Source organism: Streptopelia decaocto, assembly GCF_964273445.1.
Source record: "Streptopelia decaocto genome assembly, chromosome: 13".
In the NCBI taxonomy this organism is placed as follows: Eukaryota; Metazoa; Chordata; class Aves; order Columbiformes; family Columbidae; genus Streptopelia; species Streptopelia decaocto.
The window spans coordinates 7,113,451-7,137,747 of record NC_138668.1 but is presented as its reverse complement, the minus strand read 5'-3'; the positions used below and the strand labels follow the sequence as shown (position 1 = coordinate 7,137,747).

At 51.8% G+C, this 24,297-nt stretch overlaps 1 protein-coding gene across 1 annotated transcript in view; it reads right to left on the bottom strand.

Moving 5' to 3' along the window:
* Window positions 1–14,424, bottom strand: part of HS3ST4 (heparan sulfate-glucosamine 3-sulfotransferase 4) — a 50,440-nt gene extending 36,016 nt beyond the window's left edge. Inside the window, exon 1 of the mRNA XM_082064254.1 lies at window positions 13,578–14,424. Within this exon, the coding sequence (XP_081920380.1) occupies window positions 13,578–14,224 (647 nt within the window). The 5' untranslated portion in view covers window positions 14,225–14,424. The remainder of the gene's footprint in view (window positions 1–13,577) is intronic.
* Window positions 14,425–24,297: the final 9,873 nt, after the last annotated feature.

The window sequence follows — 24,297 nt, the reverse complement described above, 5'->3', positions numbered from 1 at the left end:
AAAGGCGCCAGGAAGGGGCTCCGCACCAGAGCTGCCCCTTCAGGACGGCCAACCCACCGCGGCTGCGATGGCTGAGAGCGGGTCCCCCCGTGTCCCCACCGCGCTGGGGACGGGGTCGCAAGGCAGCAGCTCTGGGCGCGTGGGGGGACGCGCAGAGCGGCGCTGCCCATCCAGCCCTGCAGCACCGCCCCAGGCAGCCCGGCAGCCCAGGGGTTACAGCGCCTTGTTATTCCGTTCAGACCGCGCTCCACTTATTTGCAGACTGAATTTCCCAGAAGCCAAGGCTTTTTACTAGTGGATCTGCTGTAGAACCATGTTATTATAGATTGCAAGTTCCTTAAAGGTCAGATAACACAATACAATTGAATCATATTAGTGAGCATAGCGACTTGGTATTTTACTAACAAAACCCATAAAACAGATTGTTTGTTGCAGGGAAACATACGTTGTATAATAAAGTCATGGTAATTGTCTCCAGAAACAAACAATCAGTTTATGAGAAAAAAACTCCTGTAATTGTGGGTCCTCGGTGCAGCCGCCGCCAGGGCGGGCGCTGGCAGTGGATCCAGCGCAGATATTGCCAGTCAGTATTTTACAGTTTGGGTTACAGTACCTAAATGCATCGCAGAAGGCCTAGTAGGGAAATAAACAATTTCCAAGTGTATTGTTGAGAGACAAATATTCAATACTTCATTTAATGTATGGTTTGCAGTTAGTGGTTAATCTAAGACAATGCAGAGCCAGCCGTGTTTCACACTGCTATTAAGGAAATGCAGAATTGATTGTGAGGATGATTGAAGATTTCTGAAGAGCACAATTCCCAAGTCCGTAATGACCCCTCCTTTTTTTTTTCTAATTTGCCTGTAATCTACTCAGACAAATCCTTTTATCACGTTTATTTCCTTTCCAAGTTACAGCCAGTGTGATTAATTACTTAACTTTGCAGTCCTGCTCACCCTGCTGTACACTCTAATTTTTCTTCCTTTTAAAATGGTTCTCCATCCCAAACAGACGTAGTTCCTTTGTAAGCTCCTGTACTTTGTGCACTGAAACCCGCTGCTAAGGATGGATCCTGTGGGCAAGAGGTGCCCAGGACCTGCCCAGGACCCACACGGCCCCGTCCCATCCCCGTGGTCCCCTGGGGGTAGCAGCACGTTCACCCCCTGTACAGGGGTTGGGGCCTTTCACGGGGAGAGGAAAAGCACCAACCTCGTTCTACAGAAACCTGGGGCTTGTCAGACGAGTGGGGGCTGGAGCTGCTCTGCCAGCCTGGAAATCTCATTTGGTTCTAGATTTAATCTCATAGTGAAAGAAAAAAAAAAACAATTGGAACCAGTGCAACTGTTTTAACCTCCCCTAGTCACAGAAAGAGAAGAAAAAGTAATTAAAAAAAAAAAAAATCACAAAAAAACCACAAAGCACAACGATAACAAAGAATTGACTACACAAAGCCAGGTCTCCTCTCATCACCCTTCCCACCGTGCGGGTTCTCGGCCCCCCGGCTCCCACCTCCTGCTCGTGCCATTGCATCCCAGCCACACAGCGAAACACATGTGGAAAAGCAATTAGATTTGAATCTAGTTTCCTCTTTCTACCTTGCCTTTCTCTTTTCTCGACTTAGATGCTCTTCAGTGTTGTAACTAATATGATTTGTGTTTAGCACAGTGTGAAACGAGAATGATTTATGGGGCTGTTAGCACTACACGGCTACCTGACGCCATCCCAGCCCCCCGAAAGGGCACTCCAAGAGCAGATTGCTGAGAGATTTCTGGCATTACATGTAATTATTTGTATACCCTGCCCACAAAAGTACTGTTACTCTGATTCTCACGACGCCTATGTTTTCCTTACACCACGCTGGGCTCTGCTTTGGCAGAAAATGGGACCGGGACCCTTGACCAGCTCTGGCCCCAACACCACGCACTGGCCGCTGCCCACGCCGCTTCCATGAACTCATCTGCTGGGTTTAAATTGATGTTTCAGCCCAGATTAACTTGTGCCTTAGCTAAAACAAATACAGGCTCAGTCTCTGCATTTCATTACCGGCAGCTCATGCACAGGCTCTGTGTGCTGGGGAACCACCAGACGCAGCTCCTTGAACGTGTCCAGCAGCCTGGTGCGTTTGCGCCTGGCTCAGCGACTCCCGTGACAAAGTCCTATTCAAAGTCTCTGTGATCGGACAAATCTTCCCCGTGACTGTGAGAGCAGCTCTGCCAGGGAGGATCCTGCGCCTCTGCGCCAGCAAGTGCCCTTCATTAATTCTTCATGCTGCCCCAAGAACATGCAGCGTCCTCCTCGCCCTGGCAGCCGCCCCTGCACGCGGGGCACACAATAACGGAGCCCCCTCCCTTGCCTTCAACTTATAACAAGAAGCCAAATGAAATAATAAAAGAAACTCATTTTAATGCCACAGAGGGAATTGTTTTATTGCTAAAGCAGCAAATAGAACTAATTGAATTGCTGGAAAAAAAAAGGAGCGAAGGAAAGGAAAGGATAGGTGCAGTGCACAGAAAGAAAGGGCGAACTGGTGCCTGAATATTCATGGGCCTGGAAACTGCAAACCCTTGAATGCAAAATATCTTCATAACTGATAATACTGCCAATGGCGATGCATGCACGGTGCTCGGAGAGAGGGAGTTGGGAATGCTTGCATTTACAATATACTTTTAAAAAGTAATATTATGGAACAGATTCTCTGGCTCATTAAGCTGCTTTGCACCTCCCTGATCAAACAGAGCAGCCTGGGAGCGAACACGGCGGCCGGCGCGATTCCCACCCGCGGCCGAGCACGGGGCGCTGCCTGCATCCTGCCTGCAACAGGCAGCAGCACCCGGGAGCTGCACCAGCCCTGCAGTGCCCTGCTCGGGGCAGCAGGCACCCAGACAGCCCTGCTACCTGCTGGGGACAGGCAGGGGACAGGCCATGCACAGGCAGGGCACAGGCAGGGGCCCAGTGGCTGCAATGCTCCATCCTGGGCTGCAGAGCCAGGACACTTCACCCCAAATTGCTTCCCATTTCACACACTGACAGTTAAACCTGCCATAAGCTTTTAAACGTACCGTTTTCAGTGAGCCTTAATTTTCAGTAGCAACATATATATGAATGCAGGGGGCTGCATTTTAATTAAGGCAGCGTCCACGCTCTTCATTACAACACTAAGCCAGCAAGAAACACCAAGGATATAAATCCCATTAATGAAGAAGGAGCTACACATTGTGCTACTTAACTACTTTAACTACAGAGACACCAATATACAAAACGATTGTTACCTAAAGTGCAACAGGGTGCTCAGGGACAAAAACTGGATTAGAAATGCAGGTTACGCTCCAAGGGGCCACCCAACATCCATTTGGCACCACCGCAGATGCAGCCCCTGCCCCTGCACCCCAAAGGCACAGCAAACAGCCTCTCGTAGCTCAACTACTGTCCCCCCAGAACAAACCAAGTCCCATGGGGCTGCAGAGCACCCAGGCTGCTCCCGGCAGTTCCCGCGGGGACAACGGGACCCCCGCTCTGGAGACATCACCCCAACTACGGTCAGCAGCTCTGAACTGAAACCACGATACATGAGCTCCTTAAACACTGAGACAACTGGAAAGCACTTTCTCACCATTGCCTACTGCAAAAAATGGCTCAAGAATTTCTGTTCAGGTTTCCCAAATGAAATAGCTGTGGTAGAGACACGGTCGGTTTCCCACAGAGACAACCAGGTCCCAAGACAAGAGTGTGGGAACAGGGTAATAATAAACCACCTAGATGTAACTTTACCAGCAGTGGCTCTGGCAGAAAAGCCTGTAGTGATCTAATAACAAATTTCCCCTTCTGCCACTCCAGCCTTGAGAAATCCAGGGTAGTTTGAGCCTTAAATCCATCCTGGCTCTTCCTTTGTCATTAATTGTCAGGCTATTTGTATTACACTTTTTACATACCAAATAGACTCCAATTTCATGGCGGGCTAGACTGCATAAATGCCTCTTTTAATCTTTTTAATTCTGAAGTAGTATAAAACTTTAATATTTTCTAATACAGTATACATTTACTCACATCTAACAATATCACTACAATTTAGGAGCAATAAAAGTCAAGCTCCCGTCTGTATGATAAGCTTGCAGCTTTATTTCCAAAGTTCAATCAGTTAACCTAGGAGAGCAATAGCTTCCCCACAATGAGTAATGATGCAGAATAATATTTAGATAGAGATAAACCTTTTTAGCATAGGAAATTGCATTACGATTTGCTGGGTCTTAGAAATTTGAAGCGAGATGCGTTAGTTTACCGATGAAGTTATTGCCTGAGGCATTTTTCCACAGTGCTTTGATTTTCTTCAGGGGTTTCTAGAGGATTTTGAGCTGAGTAAGGAACCTTTGCCGTTCCTGGCCCCGGCGTGCAGCAGATCCCGTGGTGTGAAGAGCATCCCCACGTGCGGCAGCAGGAGGGGACCGGAGCCCCAGTTAGGGTTGGACTGTGCAGCCCCCCTGGGGGCGGTCTGCCCACGCCAGACCATGGGGGCTCACAGGCTGTGCTGGCTCCTGGCCCCGCTGAGTACTTGCCCCATCAGGTCCAGCTCCCGGGGGACACATGGACACAACAGCCATGGCAGCAGCTGCCTGGTGACCTTGGACTGCTCTCCTTTGGCCAGACATCGAATTGACCTTGGTAGCTACTAAGGAAGGCTGGCAAGCAAGAATGCTGCCCAGAGCCCCCCATCCACTGCTGGGTTTGATCCCTCCTGCCCATGCAGAGCTCAGCACCAGCTCACACCAGCTCCAGCACCTTCCCCATCACCCACCAGCTCCCCCGGAGCCTCTCGAGGTCCTGCAGGCTGTTGACTGCACCAGTTTGCCTTTCTGTACATTTTAACAACTCTGGTAAAACAGGCAGAGCCTTTCGTGGGGCAGCTCTGTCCCCGGCCATTGCCCTGGCTCTGCAGGGCCCTCATGCCATGGAGCAGAGGTTGGCGATTTGGAATTCACACAGTTCAAATAAATAGCCGAGAAATGAGCTTGGAGGTGTGAGTGCTGACAGTGCAGGCAAGCGGCAGTGGGATCAATGCTGGTGCTCCCCAGGGGACAGACCGAACGGGGATGAACCAAAGGCCAATTAACGACCTCCAACAGCAACAACGTCAGGATCCATGGCCGGACATTGGCACCTCCTGAGTCAGCGCTTCGCATGGAAAAGGGTTGGGCAGCACTGGAACTGAGTAATTCCCAATTAATAACCCACCCAAGTGATGCAGTCCCTTCCACTCAGAAGTGAGGCAGGGGGTGACTCCCCCAACACATTTGGGGGCTCAGATATGGGTCCTGGACACAGGGTGGCAGCTGAGCCCCCCCGGGCATGGGGGCACCCACAGGAGCTGCTGCCTCCTTGTTGCTGGCGTTAACAAAGCGGGTGGATTTGTCTTTTCCTTGGCTGGGGGAGGGCAGCTCACACCGTCAGCTGCTGAATCCAAATGCGAATTTAACGCGGCCTCCGACGCTGACGTTGGCTTTCCACAGGCGTCCTCGCTGCTCAGCTTAATTATATGAATGGCCATCAAGAACAAATACTGAAAGGGCAGAGCTGAGGCTGGAATAAAGTTATTTGCAGATGTGGATGAGCACTAATAGAAAGTATATTATATTACTGTACCCATCTCAATGCAAGATGAAGGGAAATATGCTCTAAAATAAAGGAGGGCTGCAAATTTGGGCTACCAGAACCACTTTGCTCTGCTCAGATCCAAAATGACTACCCACTAATAAAGGAGGAGGGCAAGTCCAGTCCAGCCTGGCTCTGGAGGGAACGGAAATCGGGTTTTGGCTTGAAATGTGTTACAGCAATCTCCATAATACAAAATAAAGTCTGGCAGATGGAGTTATTTTTATCCAAAGCCACTTCTGTTTAGTAGGTCCGTGGCTATTACTGATGTCCCTTTGCTATTTCCTCTTCCCCCGCCTCAGTTTCTCCGAGGCACTGACAAGATTGGAGCAGACAGCCACGGGTATATTTTGGGAGGATCCTACATTACTTAGCTGTAAAATCAATTGCGAATTTTGCATCCACCCTCAGCGTTTGGCCTGTTTATATTGCCAAATAAATTCCTTAAAGAAGTACTGTACTTCACAGGAGAGCTTGTCAAGGTAAATACCTTCATTTACATAAAATGTGACTAGCAATTGAAATGTTAAAGCCATAAAGAGCAAGTTTATGATCCATCCTTGATGCTTGGATGTATAATATGACAAGAGGGAAAATAGTGCGCCTTGCAACATTTACTAAATTGGTGTGTTGACTCTGGGGATGGAAATGGGAGATTTGAAAAAAAAAAAACAGGTCAGACAGGATTTTTTAGTGTTGTGGGGTTTTTTCTTGTTCTTTTTTTCCCGTGAATATGAATCCTTTTCACAGTCTTCAAACAGTTGGCTTTTAAATACTCTCCTTCAGCTGGGAAAGCAGCAGCCGCCTGAGCAAAGACCAGGCGGGCGGGCAGGGACCGCGCAGGCAGGCGGTGCCACCGCCGGGACACTCGGGGACACGCGCCGGCGTCCCCGCCACCGCGGCAGCAGAAAGCGGCGCCACGCACCGGTTAGTGCCGCGGTCGGGGCAGCAGCTCTGGTGGGGCTGGCGCGGGGCTGAGCTGCTCCCAGCACCAGGACCAATCCTGCCCAGGCCCCAGGAGCAAAGCCAGGCTTTGCTAGGGCTGGCCCAGCCTTCCATCTAAACGGGAATTTCTCACCATGACTGAAAAGATTCTTGTAATCTAGGGTTTTCTTTTAAATTTTTTAAAAGGGAGGGAAAACCAATTTAAACCACTTTGAATCCTAAATAAAAGGATAAAATGGACTGCTGCCTACATACATACCACAGTGAAATTATAATATCCACACTTAATGCTCTGGAAAGTTTGATAGTGCATGTTCCTCACCTGAACTCAGTACGAACATTTCAGCCATTCATTCATACTCGTACCCTCTCAATTCATTGAAACCACTTCAAGCAAAAATCATTTGAAAGAAATTACCTCTGTGTATTACACCACAGCAATGAGAAATGTCCCACATGAGCCTCTCCAGCCCCCAAAGCAATAAAATTTCTGCTGAAGTGGATGATATAATGACTCAGGGAAAAGAAGTCCCCATGACAACAAGAGGTAAGAGAAATCCATGAAAAGCAAAAGACTCCGACCTCTCTTGATACAAGGTGTCACCAATTTGTGCTGGCATTTTCACTTTGAAAATCAAAAGCCTTTGTCTGTAACTTTCTCCGAGAACCTGTTGTTCCTTCTTTGCTGGTCTGGGCTTCGCGCAGAGCAGAACGAGCCTCACTAAATCAGAAACCGAGCAGGGGTCAGGCTCATCATTTAAACCCGTGAACGCAGCCAACTGACTCTTCGCCTTTCTCTTTTCCAAAGGGGCTGTTTTTCCCCAGGCCTATTTTTGTATTTTTTGTACCACGTACATGCTCGAGCGATACTGCATTCACACACAGAGCGAAGCTCACAAACTTTGACACTACCAGTAACACTAAAACCATTAGCAGCAAAGCACTGTAGTGTTTACTTAGTGGATTATTAAGCAAAATCCTAGAGAAAGAGCGTTTCAGAAAATACAGGGCAACATCAGATTATTTCAGGCCTGGTAACATATGACAGTTCCCTAAATGCCCCAAGGGTTATTGGAAGAGCCATCTCTGCCTTGCTGGGCTGGTCTTCTGAGCCCGGGGTTCACAACCAGCCCCAGTGCCGCTGCTGGGACATGGTGCTGGTGCTCCCCGCCTCGCGCTGCCGAGCCGGCGGTGCAGCCGTGGCCCTGCCAGGGCTGAGCTGGGCCAGGCATGGGGGCTGCCGAGGGGTCAGTGCACAGCCCCCCTGCACTAGGTGTCCCCCATCGCCTGCAAACAAACCCATTTTACCCAGAGGCAGCAGCAGCCCCGCGGGCGCCCCGCAGCTCTCCCCGCTGCGCTGCCCCACGCGTCTCTCACTCGGTTTGCAGGAAGAGCGAGCGCAGCATGGCGGGGCTGCGGGCGCGAAAGCAGCTGCCATTCCCATGGCTACAACGGAGTAGCCTGTGGATAGCCATCATCAGGTGATAAAATGCTGCCAAGAGCCCTGACTCATGCCTGCATCCCACCCCTTGAGCTGAAACTGTGCAGAAAGGCCCAGAGAAGATGCTGCCAGCGAGGGCAGAGCCCAGGAGAGCCCCAGCTCTGCAACAGTGCATTCACTCCAGCAGCTCTGGCTACAGAAGAAAATCCATGTGTGATGCTGCAGTGGCCCCTCTCCAGCCCCACATGGGTGAAACTCAGGGACTGACCAGTACAGAGCCTGGCCCCTACTCAGCCCAGACCCTCCGCCGGCTTCACCGAGAGCCAGACCATGGCATCAGTGGGAGTCGGTGCTGCACGCGTGTGCCGGCTCTGCATGGAAGAACTGGGCTAGAAAAAACAGTGCACCTGTAGGATCTAACCCAGGTTTAGGAAAGGTGAAGCGGACAAGGTATTTTAAGAGCTATGTTACATGGAAATACTTGTACAGTCTTCAACCCAGATTAATCCCAATGCATCAGATCCACAGAGGGAGGGCAGCTGAGTCACTACATTTCAGCAAAAGCCAACTCACAGCAGGTCCCAGAAAAAAAAAAATCAATACCCTTTCCCTAAGTTACCAGAAGTGCAGAGGGCACAGTACACTGGGAAGGCCTTTTGCAGAGAAATACAGCAGCTACCAGGCATCTGCAGCAGTGCCCGTCATTAGCAGCAAACCCTGATCTATCCATCCGCTGTAGGTGTTCCTGCCGTGCCCATCAGCACAGCCTCACAGCGCTGATGGAACTGGCTTGATTTTCTGAGTATCCGGAGCTGACGGGAGGGGCACAAGCATTACCCGCAATGCAATTACATCTCACAGTGAGGGTCACACTGTGTGGGACCAAGGCTGCAATGGCCCCAAGATATTGCTGTCCAACAGCTGTTAAGGGAAGCTGCAGGGGGGGCTCAATGCACATCCCCAGACACGACCGGCACTGGTTCCACCGGCAGCCGCAGGAGCTGGGCCGTGGCAATGGGACAATCCTGGTGACAGCCCTGCCACCCCCAGCACGGCATGGGGGTGGGACGGTGAGTGGTGCTGGGGGAACAGAGCCCATCACAGCAACAACAGCACATGACAGCTGCTTCCCCAGAACAGACCAGTCGGGCATCCAGGGACATGACTGGGAGGCGCTGGCTCCGTAGCCACAGCCAGCTGCTCCCTGGAACCACCGGCTCGAGAGCACGTGTTTATTACTGCGAGAAGAGCTCCCTGTCATGGTATTATTCATTATTTGTATGAGGGCAGCAGCTCACAGAATAACACACAGGCCTGGCTGTTAGGGAGAATGCTCCAAAAAACCCAGACGGGCAGTGAAAATGGCATTAGTCAATGCAAACCATTTCATTGCCTCTCATGGTGCTTGCTCCTGCAGCAGCTGCACCAGGACGGCTCCACGCACAGAGCTGCGCCCGTGTGAGTGCTCAACGTGTGGGGCCAGGGCAGAGCGGGGTCTGATGACAGACACGCTGCTGCAGCTTCTCTGTGAATGCTCCGCCGAGAGGGAGGCAAGGAGTAAAGCAGTGTGCACGTACACATAGAATTTAACCATGGAGTAATCTTCAAATCAGTGAACTTTAAAACTCCAAGTAAAGACACCACTATCAGATACCCTCTTTGCATTGTGAAGAACATATTTTTCTTAAAACTGCAAATGTCTTTTCGAGATACTGTTATGAATCCTCACTTTTCTGCTAGACATAGGATGTTGAAAGAGCCTTGAAAGCACGAACGGACAAAGCCAAAGCAGCTCACCGCACTGAGCTGGCGGCGGCTGGGAGCCCTGTGCTGTTCCACTCAGCTCAGGGAGCTACAGAAAGTCAAAGTGCTGAGGTCTATTGTGCTGGGCATTCACACAAGCAGAAGGACCCACCTAAAGCACCGTTGTTCCAGTGCTGTGAGCCCCCGCTCCCTTCACAAACCACCCAAAAGTGATTCTCCTCCAACACCTCCCGACCAGTCACCAGTTTTGCACTGGTAACAAGCATTTGTGGGTGTCAGCTGAATTCCTTCGATGCTCAGGGGCCTCCAAAGTCTCTCCATGTTCTGCTGTCCTCGCTGCACTCTCAGAACAGCTCTCACAGTTTGTTTCCAACCGCAGGGTAGCTCGGGGCAGAGCTCCCGGCATGGGCCATGCCCGCTGAGGCGCGAGCGCTGCGGAGCTCGTCGCCCGCGCAAACGCCTCCGGTCCAGCCCGGCCACGGGTCTGGGGGCTCACCCTGTGCCTGGGCAGCGAGAGCTGCCCCGGGCGTGCGAGGGAGCAGAAGGACACTCAGTGCTCGCTAAAAACCAGCAGCAGTTCCTACCGGTAACAAGGGTGTACCCTGTGGTTTAGGAGGAACAAGCAGGTGAAAGAAAGCAGCCAGTGACTTGCAAAGGGAAGGCAGGTATCTGCAACCTTCAGCCACAGTGGGACTAAGTGCTGGCATATTGTAAGGGATGAAGTCAGCAAAGTTCATCACCAAAGGTAATATTTACTGCCGGGTATCAGTGTCCCGGACTTAACAGAGACACAAAGATACACAAGCAACACATACACCAGAGAGAAGTATTGCCTCACTGTTAACTGAAGGAAAGGTTAAAAGTCACATCCCCCTCAGCCTTTAACACACTGTTTAACAGTAACCAAGTGACATTCTGCATTAAGAAAAAAAAACAAAACAAAAACAAAACACAAGCTAGGGAATTTATCAACAAAAGTCAATGTACATGGGGTATTACGTGCAGTTCAAGGAAAGCTGCATCATTGAACTTGTCCTTCAGACAGCAGGACATTAGGACATACGGAATCACAAATTACAATTACACAAACAATTCTGTCAGCATAACACCAACCAACTGGAACAAGCCTTCGAGCCAGTTCACATCTGTACACGTGTAGGAAGACCTCAGCTCAGTAATTTCTACTTAAACTTTGAGTGCACAGCTAAAGCAACCGCGGACAGCACAGCTTTCCCTAAAGGTTACCGGGCCAGCATGGCCGGCAGCGCTGGTGGAACAGGCTTGCCACATGGCTCCAGCCCGCGGCAAAAGCTGTTTGCAGAACCTTCAGCCCCGATGAACATCCCGGGCAGCGGGAGAGGTGTCTGACCTCAGGGTAGCAAAGACGTGCACAGCACAGCATGGGACACACACAGAAGAAATGGCAGCATTTAGGTACTGTCTCCATTTCACAGGTAGAAAAACTAAGGTGGGGAAACTGTTGCTCTTCCCTACAACGCTGCTGGACTAGAAGATGCTGTCAGTATTGAACGACAAAGCAAGGAATCCTGAGGGTCTGACGTTGCCTTATTTCACTACATGAGAAAAAACTTGACAGTATTAAAAACTAACAGTTTATCATGCATAAAAAGAAGTGTTATATGCAAAATATAAACAAGTGATAGAAGTCACTGTAAAGATATGCTGGTATAAACACTTTAATAGTTACTTCTTTGCTTAAAGAAAATTGACATTTGTGTGGGTAGGAAAAATCTCCAATTACTGTACCTGGGCCACAGCTGCAGGCAGTCACCTCCCGGTGCACTCAATCAGATCAGCTCAGAGAGGGGCAGGAAGAAACAGCTGCTGGTGTGGGTGGCGCTTTCCCTGGTTCTGTTCAGTGTTTGTACAGCACCAGCCCCTGGGCTGGGACAGCGGTGGGTCCAGCACAGCACCGGGAACCCAGAGCAGAACCTGTCCCAGCGGCCAGGCCCAACCAGTAGGCAGGAGCAGCAAGCCGTTGGGGTTGGGCAGGTGTGAAAGTGGCTTTAGGTTAAACAATCAGGGCAAATCATCAGGGCCACAAAGGCAGTTAAGCAGCAGTGTCATTTATTTATCTCATGACCAGCATCCATCCCCCAGGCTGCCCTGCGGGACCCTCACAAATAAGCTCTGACCCCCTTTCCTTCTCCCACCTCTCCCACACAGCTCCAGGGCTGGAAATTGGCTACACAAACCCCAGAGCTACTGCGGGGGGGAACAATTTCAAAATGCATGCTGCAAATGAAAACCTGTGTGTGCCTTTCACTACACCAGAGGAGTTACACCCACTCTCTAGCCCTTTTCTTGTAGCTTGACTTTAAAGATGAAAAAGCCCCTGCTTGCCATATTCAGTGCTTGATCTTCTTCTGCCTGTTTTGAATAAAACCAAACCTTTTTACATGCTGCTTTCTGCCCTTTTCCAGCAAGTTTCTAAACTTATTTTCAAGGCAAGCCTTTCTTGCAGGAAAATTCAGTAAAATAAGAGACTGTGTCTGAAATAATATATACAAACACAACAACTGCAGTCAATCCTTTATTCCTTCCCCACGTTGGTACAGCACACCAAAAACACTCTGAGACAAATGCACTTTCTCAGTGCTGATCTCCACTTTATTGAAGTCCCTCAAGAAAATCCCTCAGCATTTCCACAAAGCCGAGTGGATGGTACACCAAATAAGTGCTATGAAGACTTTGCTTCCACAATTGCCACAGAAAGTTTCCTGGAGTTCCTCTTATTTAAATGCGATTGACAGGAAGGCTGTGTACCTATTTTAATAAAAACTGACCAGATAATCCAAGCTGTAACTAACTTGCTGCCTCTGTTTTTTTCATTAATTTTCAGAGCAGTTAACAACTACCACATTAGCAAAAAAACCCCAACAACACAACTTTATCAGCTTAGTTACAGGCTATTCCTTATAAAGAAAATAGTATGGGTTGTGTTTAACCGTAAACTACAGAACTACGAGTAATTTGCAAGTTCTATTGATGTACTGCATTATTTTTAGTTTCCAGATTTTTAAAGACAAAGGAAAAAAAACCCGGAGCCATCACAATTCACTGATTTGCTAAACCTGCCAAGGCACTAAACACTTCATTACTGCAGTCCAGTATTTTCTAATAATCAGAACTTTTAGCATAAGATTCCCTTAGAATGTTACAATATGCCAGGCAATAACATTTGGAGACATCTTCACGAATAGAATTAGATCTTGTCGGTGGAAAAAAAAACCCAACTTTCTGACATAGAACTTGTTGAATAAAGAGTAAATCCTATCTGTGCTGAACCATGCAGCCTGTATGAAAGCCGGCATCCTTCCTCACCTCACAGCTCCTAGCATCACCTGCAACAACTTGCAATCTTCTTTATTTCTGCAATTATTAGTTACCGACCTATTCAGACGTGTTTTACACCAAGTGAAGCCGAACTGCTATAGTCTGCTCAAGCACTCTGTGCACGGAGTTACAGAAAAGGGATGTTTTCACTCATTTTCCGCCTTCCCATCAGAACCCCGCATTTGAAGCTACCGCAGGTTATCAGGCGGCACCCCGCACCTGCCGGCCTGCCCCCGAGCACGGTTCGGTCCTCGTGTCCGACCCGCCGCGGCCCCCCCAGCCCCCCATCACTGGCCGTAGCTCCCACCGCCCAGCGAGCTGCCGGGGCCGAGCGGGGACACCCCCCACTGCCCCCCGGGACCCCGCCCGGCACACACGGACACACATCGCCCCATCGCGGGTGGCGCCCGGAGCCTCGCGCCCTCACCTGTACCACTCCAGCCCCTTCTCGTAGTTCCTGTCAAAGAAGTGGGGCTCGGTGCCTACGGCGCGCACGTCGGGGTGCGCCCGGATGGCCTCCAGCAGTGCTCGCGTCCCCCCCTTCTTCACCCCGATGATGAGGGCTTGCGGCAGCCGCTTCTCCCCGTAGTCCGGCGTGGTGCTGCCGCCGCCCCGGCTCCCCGGGCTGCCGGCCCGGCTCAGCTCCTCGTCCGTGGTGCTCGACTCCTGCGGGTCCCTCTCGAACGCTCCGCTCTGCGCCGTGATCACCTCCCCGGGGGCCAGCGGCGTCCGCAGCCAAGCGCCCGCCGCTCCTTCCCGGCTGCCGTTGGCGGCCCGCGTCGGAGCCGCGGATGGGGCCGGGGTAACGGAGCTGCCCGGCGGGCTGGAGGGGGAGCGCGGGGCCCCGGGGACCGCCGTGCCGGGGACGGCGGCGGGGGAGCGCGGGGCCCCCGGGGCTGCCGTGCCGGGGACGGCGGCGGGGGAGCGCAGGACGCCCGGACCGGTGCCCCCCATGAGGCTGTAGCACAGGTAGGTGAGGCAGAGGGAGAGGCTGCACATGCAGAGGAGCTTCCGCGCCGGAGGCACCTTAGAGCCGCGCCCGCCCGGCACCCCTGGCTGGGCGGGGGGGGCCATGGCTGCTCCCCGCTCCTCGCCCCGGGCACCGGGCGCACATGGTGTCAGCCGCCGCCCGGCCGCCCCGGCCGCATGGGGCGCCGCTGCCCCCCCGCCCCGCCGCTGCCGGGGGGGAGCCCCGCATGGCACGGTCGGTGCCGGCCCCCGCCGGGCACCGGTCCGCCTGGGCTCAGCGCTGCCGCCGGCTCCGCACTGTTGCCGCCTGAGTTCCTGCTGCTAAACTTTGTGCCGGGTGGGAGGCGGGAGCGCGCTCCCGGCGCGGGGAGGGCCCGCCCCCGCCGCCGCCGAGAGCGCGGGAGCGCGCCGGGCCTCGCCGAGCGCCGGCACCGCGGGCTGGAGGGGCAGCACGGGGGCGAACCGGGAGCCCTGCGGCGGCAGCGCTGGGCAGGGCAGGCCCCGACTACCGGCAGCCCTGCGGGCCCCCGGTGTGCTGGGGACAGCCCCGGCAACCTCATCTGCTCCATCCCAGCCGCCAGCGCTCACGGCCGCAGCGGGGGCGCGGGTCCCCGGGGCAGCAGGCGGTGCCCGCTGTCCTCTGCAAATCCCTCTCCCTCGCCAGAAATTACCGTACAACAGCTCCCTGACCCCTCGTCCCGGCCTGCTCCCCCCTTCTGCCTTCTACAGAGCACATTCGGTATTGTTACCTGCTCACCCCACTGCCCCCAGACCATGGGTACTGCCCAAATCCTCCAGCTCCCCAAAGAGGAACATGCAGGTAGGTCCCCTGGGACAGCCCGGTACAGTAGGGACAAGGTGTCCTGGCTCTGTCCCCTAAGGATGTGGAGCAGAGTGGACAGGTTCCACAGGGCAGCCTGCTGTCCCCGGGAGCTTGGGGAGCAGTGACAAGCTGTGGGCTGGGGCAGGCAGCAGCTTCTTTGTAGGTACAGCAGAGCTAAGGGCCATTTAGAGCATGGAGCATTCCCAGTTTAGCTGCCAGGAGCTGCACTAGTAGGTAGGGCCAATGACACCCTGGCACAATGTTCTTCAGGAACTCTGTCCCAGCCTTGGTGGAGCAGACAGCAGCTAGGAACCTCCCTCCTCACCATTTTTCCAGAGCAGGCACTTCTTCCCAGCTCCACATTTTGGCACTTCCTACCTCCAGTTCTCAGCTTTGGTTTTAGCAAGGATTTTGCAAGGGGAAGAAATGCTTCAGTGTGCCTCAGCTTCCTCCCGTCCCTCACCCTGGAGTCTCCCAGGAGTCACTCCCTCACACATGTTGCCCTATGGCATTGGAGCATGTCACAGTTCTTAGCATCCTGGCCACCGTGATCCCCATCAGTAGAACATCACTGACTTCACTGTGGTACACAGCTCAACCGAGGAACACAGTCATTTGCTGAAGCCCTTGCAGGTGAAGGAGCAGCAATCTAACCTTTTGCACCTGAACTGCTACCCCCAGAACACCAGCACCACCTGAATGCTGTAAATCACCCAACAAGCCACCACCTGATCCGGGTGGCAGAAGCTGCAGAGCAGCTGCCTGTTAATGCACACGAGGGCCACGGCTGGGCTTCTGAGCACGTGCTGCAAAAACGCAGCGTGTGTTTCCAGCCTCATGTGGCCGTGAGTGCTGGGTGCCTCATCCTGCCTGCGAGCAGGACGAGTGTTTGGAGGCAGTGACCCTTCTCACCAGCCTTCACTGTGGGAAACGGCAGAGCTGTGCGTCCCATCAGGCAGAGGTACTCTGGGCAAGGGCTGCGCAGGACAGCTGGTGGAACTCCCTCCTGCCCCCCAGCCACGAGTCCTGGCCTGGATTTCACAGGGAAGTCCAGGGATTGCTCCAAATGTTGCTGTTATGGTGTGAAGCTCAGCAGGGAACATCTTAGAGCAGCATGCCATTGGAGTGTCAGCTATGCTTGGTCTCATGGAAAAAGCAACATTTGAAAAAAAAATTAAGTACCAGTATTAACTAGATAACCAGAGGTGAGAAAAATATTGATCAAAAAAAAAAAAAGGAAGAGCACAGACTTTTCCTATAATGAACAAAAGCTCAATGCTGCTCTCAGCTGGACATGTGTTCTCTCTGTGCAGCTCTAGTTCCGATAGAGATTATTCCTTCATAATATATTTTTTATGGTACACATGAGACCTCTGAAATGCAGTGTCTTGTGTCCTGTAAATCATTTCCTGTAACTCGTGGATTCCTTTTCAACTGCATTACGGTAATGTGACTGTTAAGGGACTAACACGAAGTGACAGCAGCAAAGCCTCACGTCCCTCGCTCGCAGCGTCCGCCCCACGGCTCCAAGAGCTGGCACAGCCCATGCCTGGTGGCCACGCTGGCCTGGGGTGTCCCTGAGTGCCAGGATCCCACCAGGGACGCAGCTGGCCCTGCCCAGACACACTGCATCTTCAGAAAGGTTCCTGCAGATTCAGTGATCAGACTTGAACCTCACATGAAAATCCCGAGTGGGCGCAGTTTGGGTCATGTGGGGGGGCACGTGCTGCAGGACTGGGGACAGATGGATATTCTCAGGAAGCCCTGAGCAGAGTGGGTTCGCTCTGCTTAGCTCATATATATGTCCTTTCACGTAACTGTTATCATACGTATAGATCTACCTTGAGAGAGATGAATCCTCCTCATACATGGCGATACCTTTATTCCAAACTGGAGAACCTGCAAAGAGTCTGCTGGTATCAACAAGCCTGCTTTCGAGTTTCCAGACATCACACCAAAAAAAAAAAAAAAAAAAAAAAAAAAAAAAATTGTTTTCAGTTCCAAAAATATAAGAGAAACCTCAAAATAGACACCATTTAATGAAGAGTCGCAGTGCTTTGGTCTTTCTTACAGCAAGCACACATCTCAACTGCAGTACTTAGCAAAATGCCCTGGCCTGACATCCTTGAGTCTCTGCTCCTGTGATGTGCTGCACAGAAGACTAATAGGATTTGCAGGCAAATCATACATAACGGAAAGACATTTCTTCTTGGGCACCAGCTTCCAGCCCAGAGGAAATTTTACAGCCAGAATGTAAAGCCCTCTAAAACAAATGGTTTAGCCTTAAATGCCTGCTGCGGGGGCTCTGACTTTTTATTCATCACAGGACGTGTATTTCTCCTGCATGGGTGTCAAACGCATCCATGAGCAGATCGGAGTGTTTTCCAAGCGGCTGGTGGTGTTCAGCCGGTGGATGCAATAGGAGCTGATGGAGTGTAACACTTTATTTGACAGTTGTGCTTTTAAAGGCATATGTATTTACACTGCATACCTGCACGCTTGCCGTTCCTCAGCAGTAGAAGTGCCTCCCGAGCACCCAGTCGGTGTCCGCTCTAGCGAGGCCAACTGGTGCTGCTCGCCCTGCGTGGGAATTGCCAGGGTTGGTCAGTCTGGTGGATCAGCCAGTTCATGCCTCAGATTTTGGCAGGGATCAAGACCAGTTGCTTTGGAGAAATGTGGAGGAACTCTGCAGTGAGCAGCTGTGGAGCAGGCTCCCCTCAGATGCAGTTTAAGTCCCCATCATTCAGTGTGCTGTGTGGCTGTCCCAACCGGGGGGACATGCCTGTGACGACGCTCTCATCTCCAAAGGGACAGCAGCGCTGAGGATTGTGCCAGACTCTTGGTTATGGGGATGTGTGACAGTTAAGTCACGGCAGGCAGCTGGGAGCCTTTCCCTGCACGTACTGAGCAGTTTTTCCCACATAATAGACTGGAAAGCCCTTTCTGAGCTGTTCCTGCACCCCAGCAGCACAAGGGTCTCTCACCCCGGTTGTTGCCATGCCAAGGCTGGTGTCCTGGCTCAGGGGGGGAAGCAGAACTCCGCCCCAAGGCAGGGACAGGTGAGGGCAGGCTCATTCTCTATTCAGACATGGGAACATCCACCATTCCCATCACCTCTGCTTCAGGAACATTAACTGGGAGAGGGCAAGGGCAGAGCCGGCTCCAAGGACAACCTCCAGCTGAGGAGCCTGTCTGGGGGCACTGGGCACGTTCCCCCAAAAGCAGGGCTGGGGAGCCCTGAGCACACAGCTGAGCAGCAGGGAAGGAGGAACACGGCCTCAGACAGCAGGCAGGGCTGGCACGAAACCAAAGAGGCACAAAATGTGTCGGCACAAATACATTTTGGCTGAAAACCAAATAGTTTCTAACTATGGGAGAAATGTTGTTCTGGAACAGATTCCTGAGAGGAGGACCGGGAGCAAGGCATGCAATTAGTTCTAAGACTGAGTTTGAAATTGACTTTATGACATGGTTGCCAGCGATTGCAGGGAAATGGCATTTGGTGGCCCAAGCTGTCCCTTCCAGTTCTACATTGACCTTGTGGTTCACAAGCTCCGGTCTGGGAAGACCTGAGACAGGAAAAGCTCTTTATCTGACAAAGGCTTAGCCCATTCATGGGAAGCTGGAATTGGGCACATGTGAGTGAAATGAAAAGCGCGTATTTCAACAGGGACGGTCATCTCCTGTTGTAATAATTTGTGAAGGGATGTTGCAGGTTGCCTCTCTCGGAAGGCTTTACACTACCAGTGAAGTCTTTTGAACAAAATCGTCCTACTGGGCCAGGCTGTAAGCTGGGGATGTGTCCCTTCCATGTGAATCTTTACATGGTGCTATCCCAATTATTGCTTCTGCCAAGAGGTGAGCTTCCAGAGATTATCGCCTTATTTCCTGACTTCTACAAACACCAGAAATATATTTTTCAGAAAATTTCAGAGATGAACCTCCTGTAATTCCTCCTCATTATTTACTTGCCATCAGAAGCAGTGAAATACCTTGAAAAGAGGCAGGTTAATTCACATGGTGCTCTACCGCCTTCAGGGAACAGATGAAGTTTATAAATGTATACTGAATAGAAAATAAACAGTAAAAATGCAATGACATTTAAACTCTAGTCCAAGAAGGCACTCACGATGTTTTTCAGTAGCATTTCACACTGTCAAAGCATTTTCCCATTCATGAAGACAGCTTCAGGTTTAGAATGTTTGTTCTGGTGGCTTTTAGTAGTGTCTCCTGTGATCTAAACTGCACAGCCCAGGAACCCACAGTCACCTTCCTTGCTCAAAATTAACAAAAGGTAGGAGAAGAGCAATACTGGCAAACTGCTCAGAAATCACTCTCCCCATTTCACTGGTGCGTTGTTCACAGTTGCTATGAAAAAGGGAACGGCTCTTCGACTTGGAAAAGCCTGTGTGCCAGAAATACAGTGAATATGCTGAAAGTGCAGCCGGAGGGAAAGCCATTCAGCTGGAGGTGCATCCTGGCATGGGTGACAGAAGAGGTTAGACAAGGGGTGGCCACAGGTGGCACAGGAATGAACCAGATGGTCCCTCAAGGTCCCACCAGCCCTTAAAGTCCATTTGTTTGCATTCCCCTGGCCAAAGGCCAGGAGGTTTCCTTCCATTGCTGAACACCTGAATCTACTCCCTGTCATCCTCCCCATGCTTGCAGTGCTGGGGCTCTCCCTCCTCCTCCTCACTTCTGTGAGCAGCCCAAACCTGGGTCCGTGCGGCACCATGGGGACAGCCAGCCCCCTTCTCCTGGGGAGGAGCCTGTCCGCAGAGATGTGGTGGAGCAACATGAACGCTGCAGCCAGCACACTGGGGACAAGTCCAGCCCGGGGCTGCTGACACCCCTGGGACATGGCCCGAGCAGCGAGGCCGCATGGGCTCAGCCCAACGCTGTCCCAGCGAGGGGGGACACTCTGCAGTGGGCAGGGGCTCAGCCCTGGGTGCTCCGGAGCAACCTCTCCTGCTCTGTGAGCCCTGTCCCTGCCCAGGACCGGAGCCCTCGGTTCCCCACAGCTGCCCTGGGACCCATGCAGGACGGGTCTGCTCTCCCTTGGATAGGGCACTGCAGGACCTGTCCCATCTGCCATGTACCTACTCCCTGTAAGCAGGTGAGTGGCTCTATCTGCACATTATCAGGAGATAATCTCCTGTTCTAATCTCAGCTCCTGCAGAATGAGGACCTGGGCTTGCAAAGCAAGTTCTTTGTTGATTGCTTGCAGGATGACATGGCATCGCACACTGATGCTTTGGCCATGGAGCAATGACCCTGTCACCATGCTCACTCATCCCTGCTTTGTGGAAGATCTGGTACCCAGCAATTCTGCCAGTTTAAACTGTATCAGTATCAGAGCCTGATTCTGCATCATAATCCGTGAATCCCCAGCTTTGTGCCCATCATGGCTCAGCACCTGGTGCCTCTGATCTCGTGGTGCGGGACAGCCACAGGGACCTCCTGGTGTCTGCTGCCATTGGCGTGAGCCTCAGTGCTGCCACGGGACAGAGCTGACCTCTCCCGAACCACCATCGGGTTAGACGGGACCCAGCATCGCGGCTTCCCAGGCCTGCCCATCAGCCACTGCCCTTCGCTGGCAGGAGTGATGCCCTGTGTGAGTCTGTAAATCATCCTTCTTACTCATCCTTTCCTTTCCCTGCACATTTCCTCCTCCCCTCCTCACTGCCACTCAGCCAAGCCCTGCCAATTTCAATAATTTAATTTCTGCTCATTAGATGGATCCTCCACCTCCCTCATCATTTCTGCAGCTCTTCTGTGAGCTGCCTAATTTATCACTCTGCCTGGTAACGAGGTACCCAGCATGTTCCCACTAAGATTTATTCTTCAGAAACACCCATGCCACCTACTCTGCGGGGCTCTGCTCTCTTGACTGCTTAGGGACTCTTTCTTTTAGGATTTTGAATGATTTTACTTGGGATTGAAATAGGTTTGATAAGTGATCAAGACTACTCATTTACTAGATTTTGATGACACATCTGTCTTCCTTGATTCTGGTATCTTCTATAGTCTAGAAAAAGAAACCTCTGCTGATGTATCCCTAACCACTGTGATGCAAATAATACCTGAATTGCAAGTGGGAAAATGAACTATTGTCCATGCCTTACACAACCAATGAGACAGCGGGCTCTGAGCAAGACAGCAGTTAACGTAGCCTCGAATGGCATTTAGCCAAGCCTGAAGTAATTTCTTCTCTATCAAAAATAAGAAGTTCTCTCGTGTTAGAAATGTTGTTGAGATGTTAAATTTTACACCTGTCTGTTGTGTCATCATCATCATCCAGCCACCAGCTGGCACAGGATCAGAGCCCAGCTGGGCCAGCAGCACCGCAGACGCAGCCCGGACCCTGGCAGCCGCGATACAGAACCGTTCCCGTTCCCCCTCCTTCACCTTGCTCTTCCCTGGCAGGTGGTGACACTGCCAGTGCTCGCGGAGTGGGAGGGGGACGCAGTCCTCCCCCCCAGCCCGAGCATCCCCAGAGGTGATGCTGCACTCCTGGGGTGTCCCTGAGCATCTGAGGCTCTGTTGGAGGCAGCAGAGAGGAGCAGGAAGGGAGCCAGAGCTTTTCGGATAGTTCAGTTTGAATGAAACTGTTATTGCCCACAGGACTCCTGCCTCTGAAAGTGTTCCCTGGGGATGACAATTCACACCCCATAGCTGCAAATGACAGAGCAGTCCTGCTCTGGGGTACAGACCAGCAAGGGATGAAGGAAAGGAGAAGCAAACAAAATGGGCGTTTGGCACCCATTCACCAATTTGCACGCAGCCTTCTCCAACAAATTCTGCAACCTGAGCTTGTCCTCTGCTGTGCCAGAACACAGTAAATCTATTCAGCCCCTAATTTAGACCAGCTGTAGGTGTGATTGCTAGGTAGAACTGACTCATGTAAAACATTCGGCTTCGTTGGGGAGCAGAAAGCCCCTGCAGTGTGCTAAGTGACTGACTGTGGTGATCGTGTCCCTGTGTGCCAGGACAGGGCACACACAGCGCTCAGCACGCAGCCTGTGCTCCCCGTGGCCTCCCCGGGCAGGCAGGGGCACAGGGGCTGCGCTCACTGCGCTGGCTGCTGCACTGCGTGGGGAAAGGCTGGAGAACAGAGCTGGAAATGCCTACGCAGGGACCATCAGATGCTTTCGCTACTGGGATTTCCCACCCCACTCCCCTGTCCTGCAGAGGGCAGAAGCTGTGCTGGTGCCCAGCACTCACCCCTGTGTCCCCCTCGCTCCCCATCTCCCCTCTCCCAGCCGTGCAGCATTCTGTGACAACCAAGCAACACAGCAAGGCCTGGCCAGGTTCAGTTTTTCTTCCATGATGTGACAGCTCATAAACTTGAAAGAGTATCTGAAATGCTTGAAGAAAGGAAAAGCAAAAAGACTCCACAATACCAAAGCGAAGGGACTGGTTCTGGATATCTGGCATTTTGTGATTCAGAAATCCACTGTGCAGTGAACTGAAAACAAGGCTGCCTAACTGGCTGCTTAAACAAACTCCAGATTCATCTGAGCAGAGTATCTAAAGACTGTGATATAAAGGTCAAATAGTCCTTGCCAGCCCAGGAGCCTCTTTTACAGAGAAGAATCAACTATGGCCCTCGTTATGGAAAACAGTCAAAATAATACAGTGATGCCACCTCCAAGAGAAAATAGATAGTGCAAGTTATTCCATCTTCCCTTTCAGCGATATCAGTTTAGAAAAAGCCAGGCTATTTACAGAGAGCATTTTGCTTCCAGTACTTTTGAAGTAAGTGAATTTTGAATTAGTTTAAGTGCAGGATAAATCAGTGAAATAGGAAGATCTTTACACTCCAATAAGATGCTATTACTCATAAGCATATTGCACTCTAGCTTGTGGACTAAAACCACCAGTGCATGACAGGACACAGAGGGCATGAAACACAGGGATCCATGAGAATTAGCAAACACCTTCAGCATGAAGAGGTAATTTGGGATATCGATCAGCAATGATGGCAGCCCAGTGCTGAGATCATCCAGCCAGATCCCATGATCTTGGGTGCTCCAGACTGCTGTGAATGCTCCTGGAAGGGCTTTTGGAGTTATCTGTATTTCTTCAGATTTCACACCAGAGCCTGAAGCAGGAACACAGAATTAAATGTTGTGCTGTTGTTAGGGACACTGTGTCCACCATTACTCATTTATCTCATCCATCATCAGGTGTGTGCCCTTGCCAGGCACACTGAAAACACATCTGGTGGCAGGGTCTCTAATGCGTTTTTAACCTGCATTAGAACAGGGTGCACAGGATGGCAAATGCACAAACAGAGATGGAGAGGAAGGGTGGAGCAGAGGCTGCTGCAGAGGAAGATGGAGCATCACCCCGGGATACTTTAGGAAATACATTTTCTTTTTTACATCTCTGACCTCTCTGTGTGTGGACACTCCACTCACAGCTGGCCACAAGGAGATTTTGCATGGGACACCCCATGCCCCACTCCGCACTACACAAGCCGTTCTGACCATGGAAGGACACTGGGGCATGCCCTGCTCCCAGCAGCACGGCACGGAGCTTGTGGTGCCTCCGGGGTCAGTTTATGTGACACAAATGCGATAAGCAATCAGAAAGGCAGACCTGGAGGTCTCCGGGGGTGGACAGACAGGACATATTGTGCTACAGGCACACTGCCAGCCCCTGAGCGATCCCAGCAGAGGCAGTCCTGGCTGTACCGTATCTCCTGATGTCTCCTCAGGGAAAGAGCCTCCTTGGGCTGCAAGTCCAGACAAGAGCTGATCAGAGAGGAACAACACTGAGTCTTCATCATTCACAGTCCCAGCTGGCTTCAAGCATGAAAACAAGAGTGTGAAGAGCAGAAATGGCTTTGCAATTTCCCCCTTCTCATTACAATGGAGAGGGAGCATCTGAAGCAAAGGCATTTCCATGTCTCAGGACAGGGCTTCCCGTATCAAAGCAGCACACTGATGAGTTTTGTGCTGAGATACCCAGGGGATTCCCAGCTGCTTCCCAAAGGTGACCAGGTGAGCTTCCCATGGGCTGGTGCCTGGGTCTGGTGTTTCCAGCTCTGCAGCAGAGGGGTCAGAGACCTTTCTGGGAAACAAAACAGCCACACGTGGGATGCAGAGGCACAGAGAGTAGCTCCCTGCTCCCTTGACACCTCTCACCCCACTCCTCACAAGCCGCTTGGATTTTGTGTCAAGAGGGTGATTCCGCAAATTAAATTGGTTCTTGTCTGCTCTGCGTTGGCATGGCAACCCGGGAGGATGGATGGCACAGCCTTGCTACAGCTCTCGGCTGGAGACGCATCCCGGCTCCTTCCTGCCGGTGCTCCCGCTGGCGCGGGCAGATGGCGCAGAAATCCCAAACA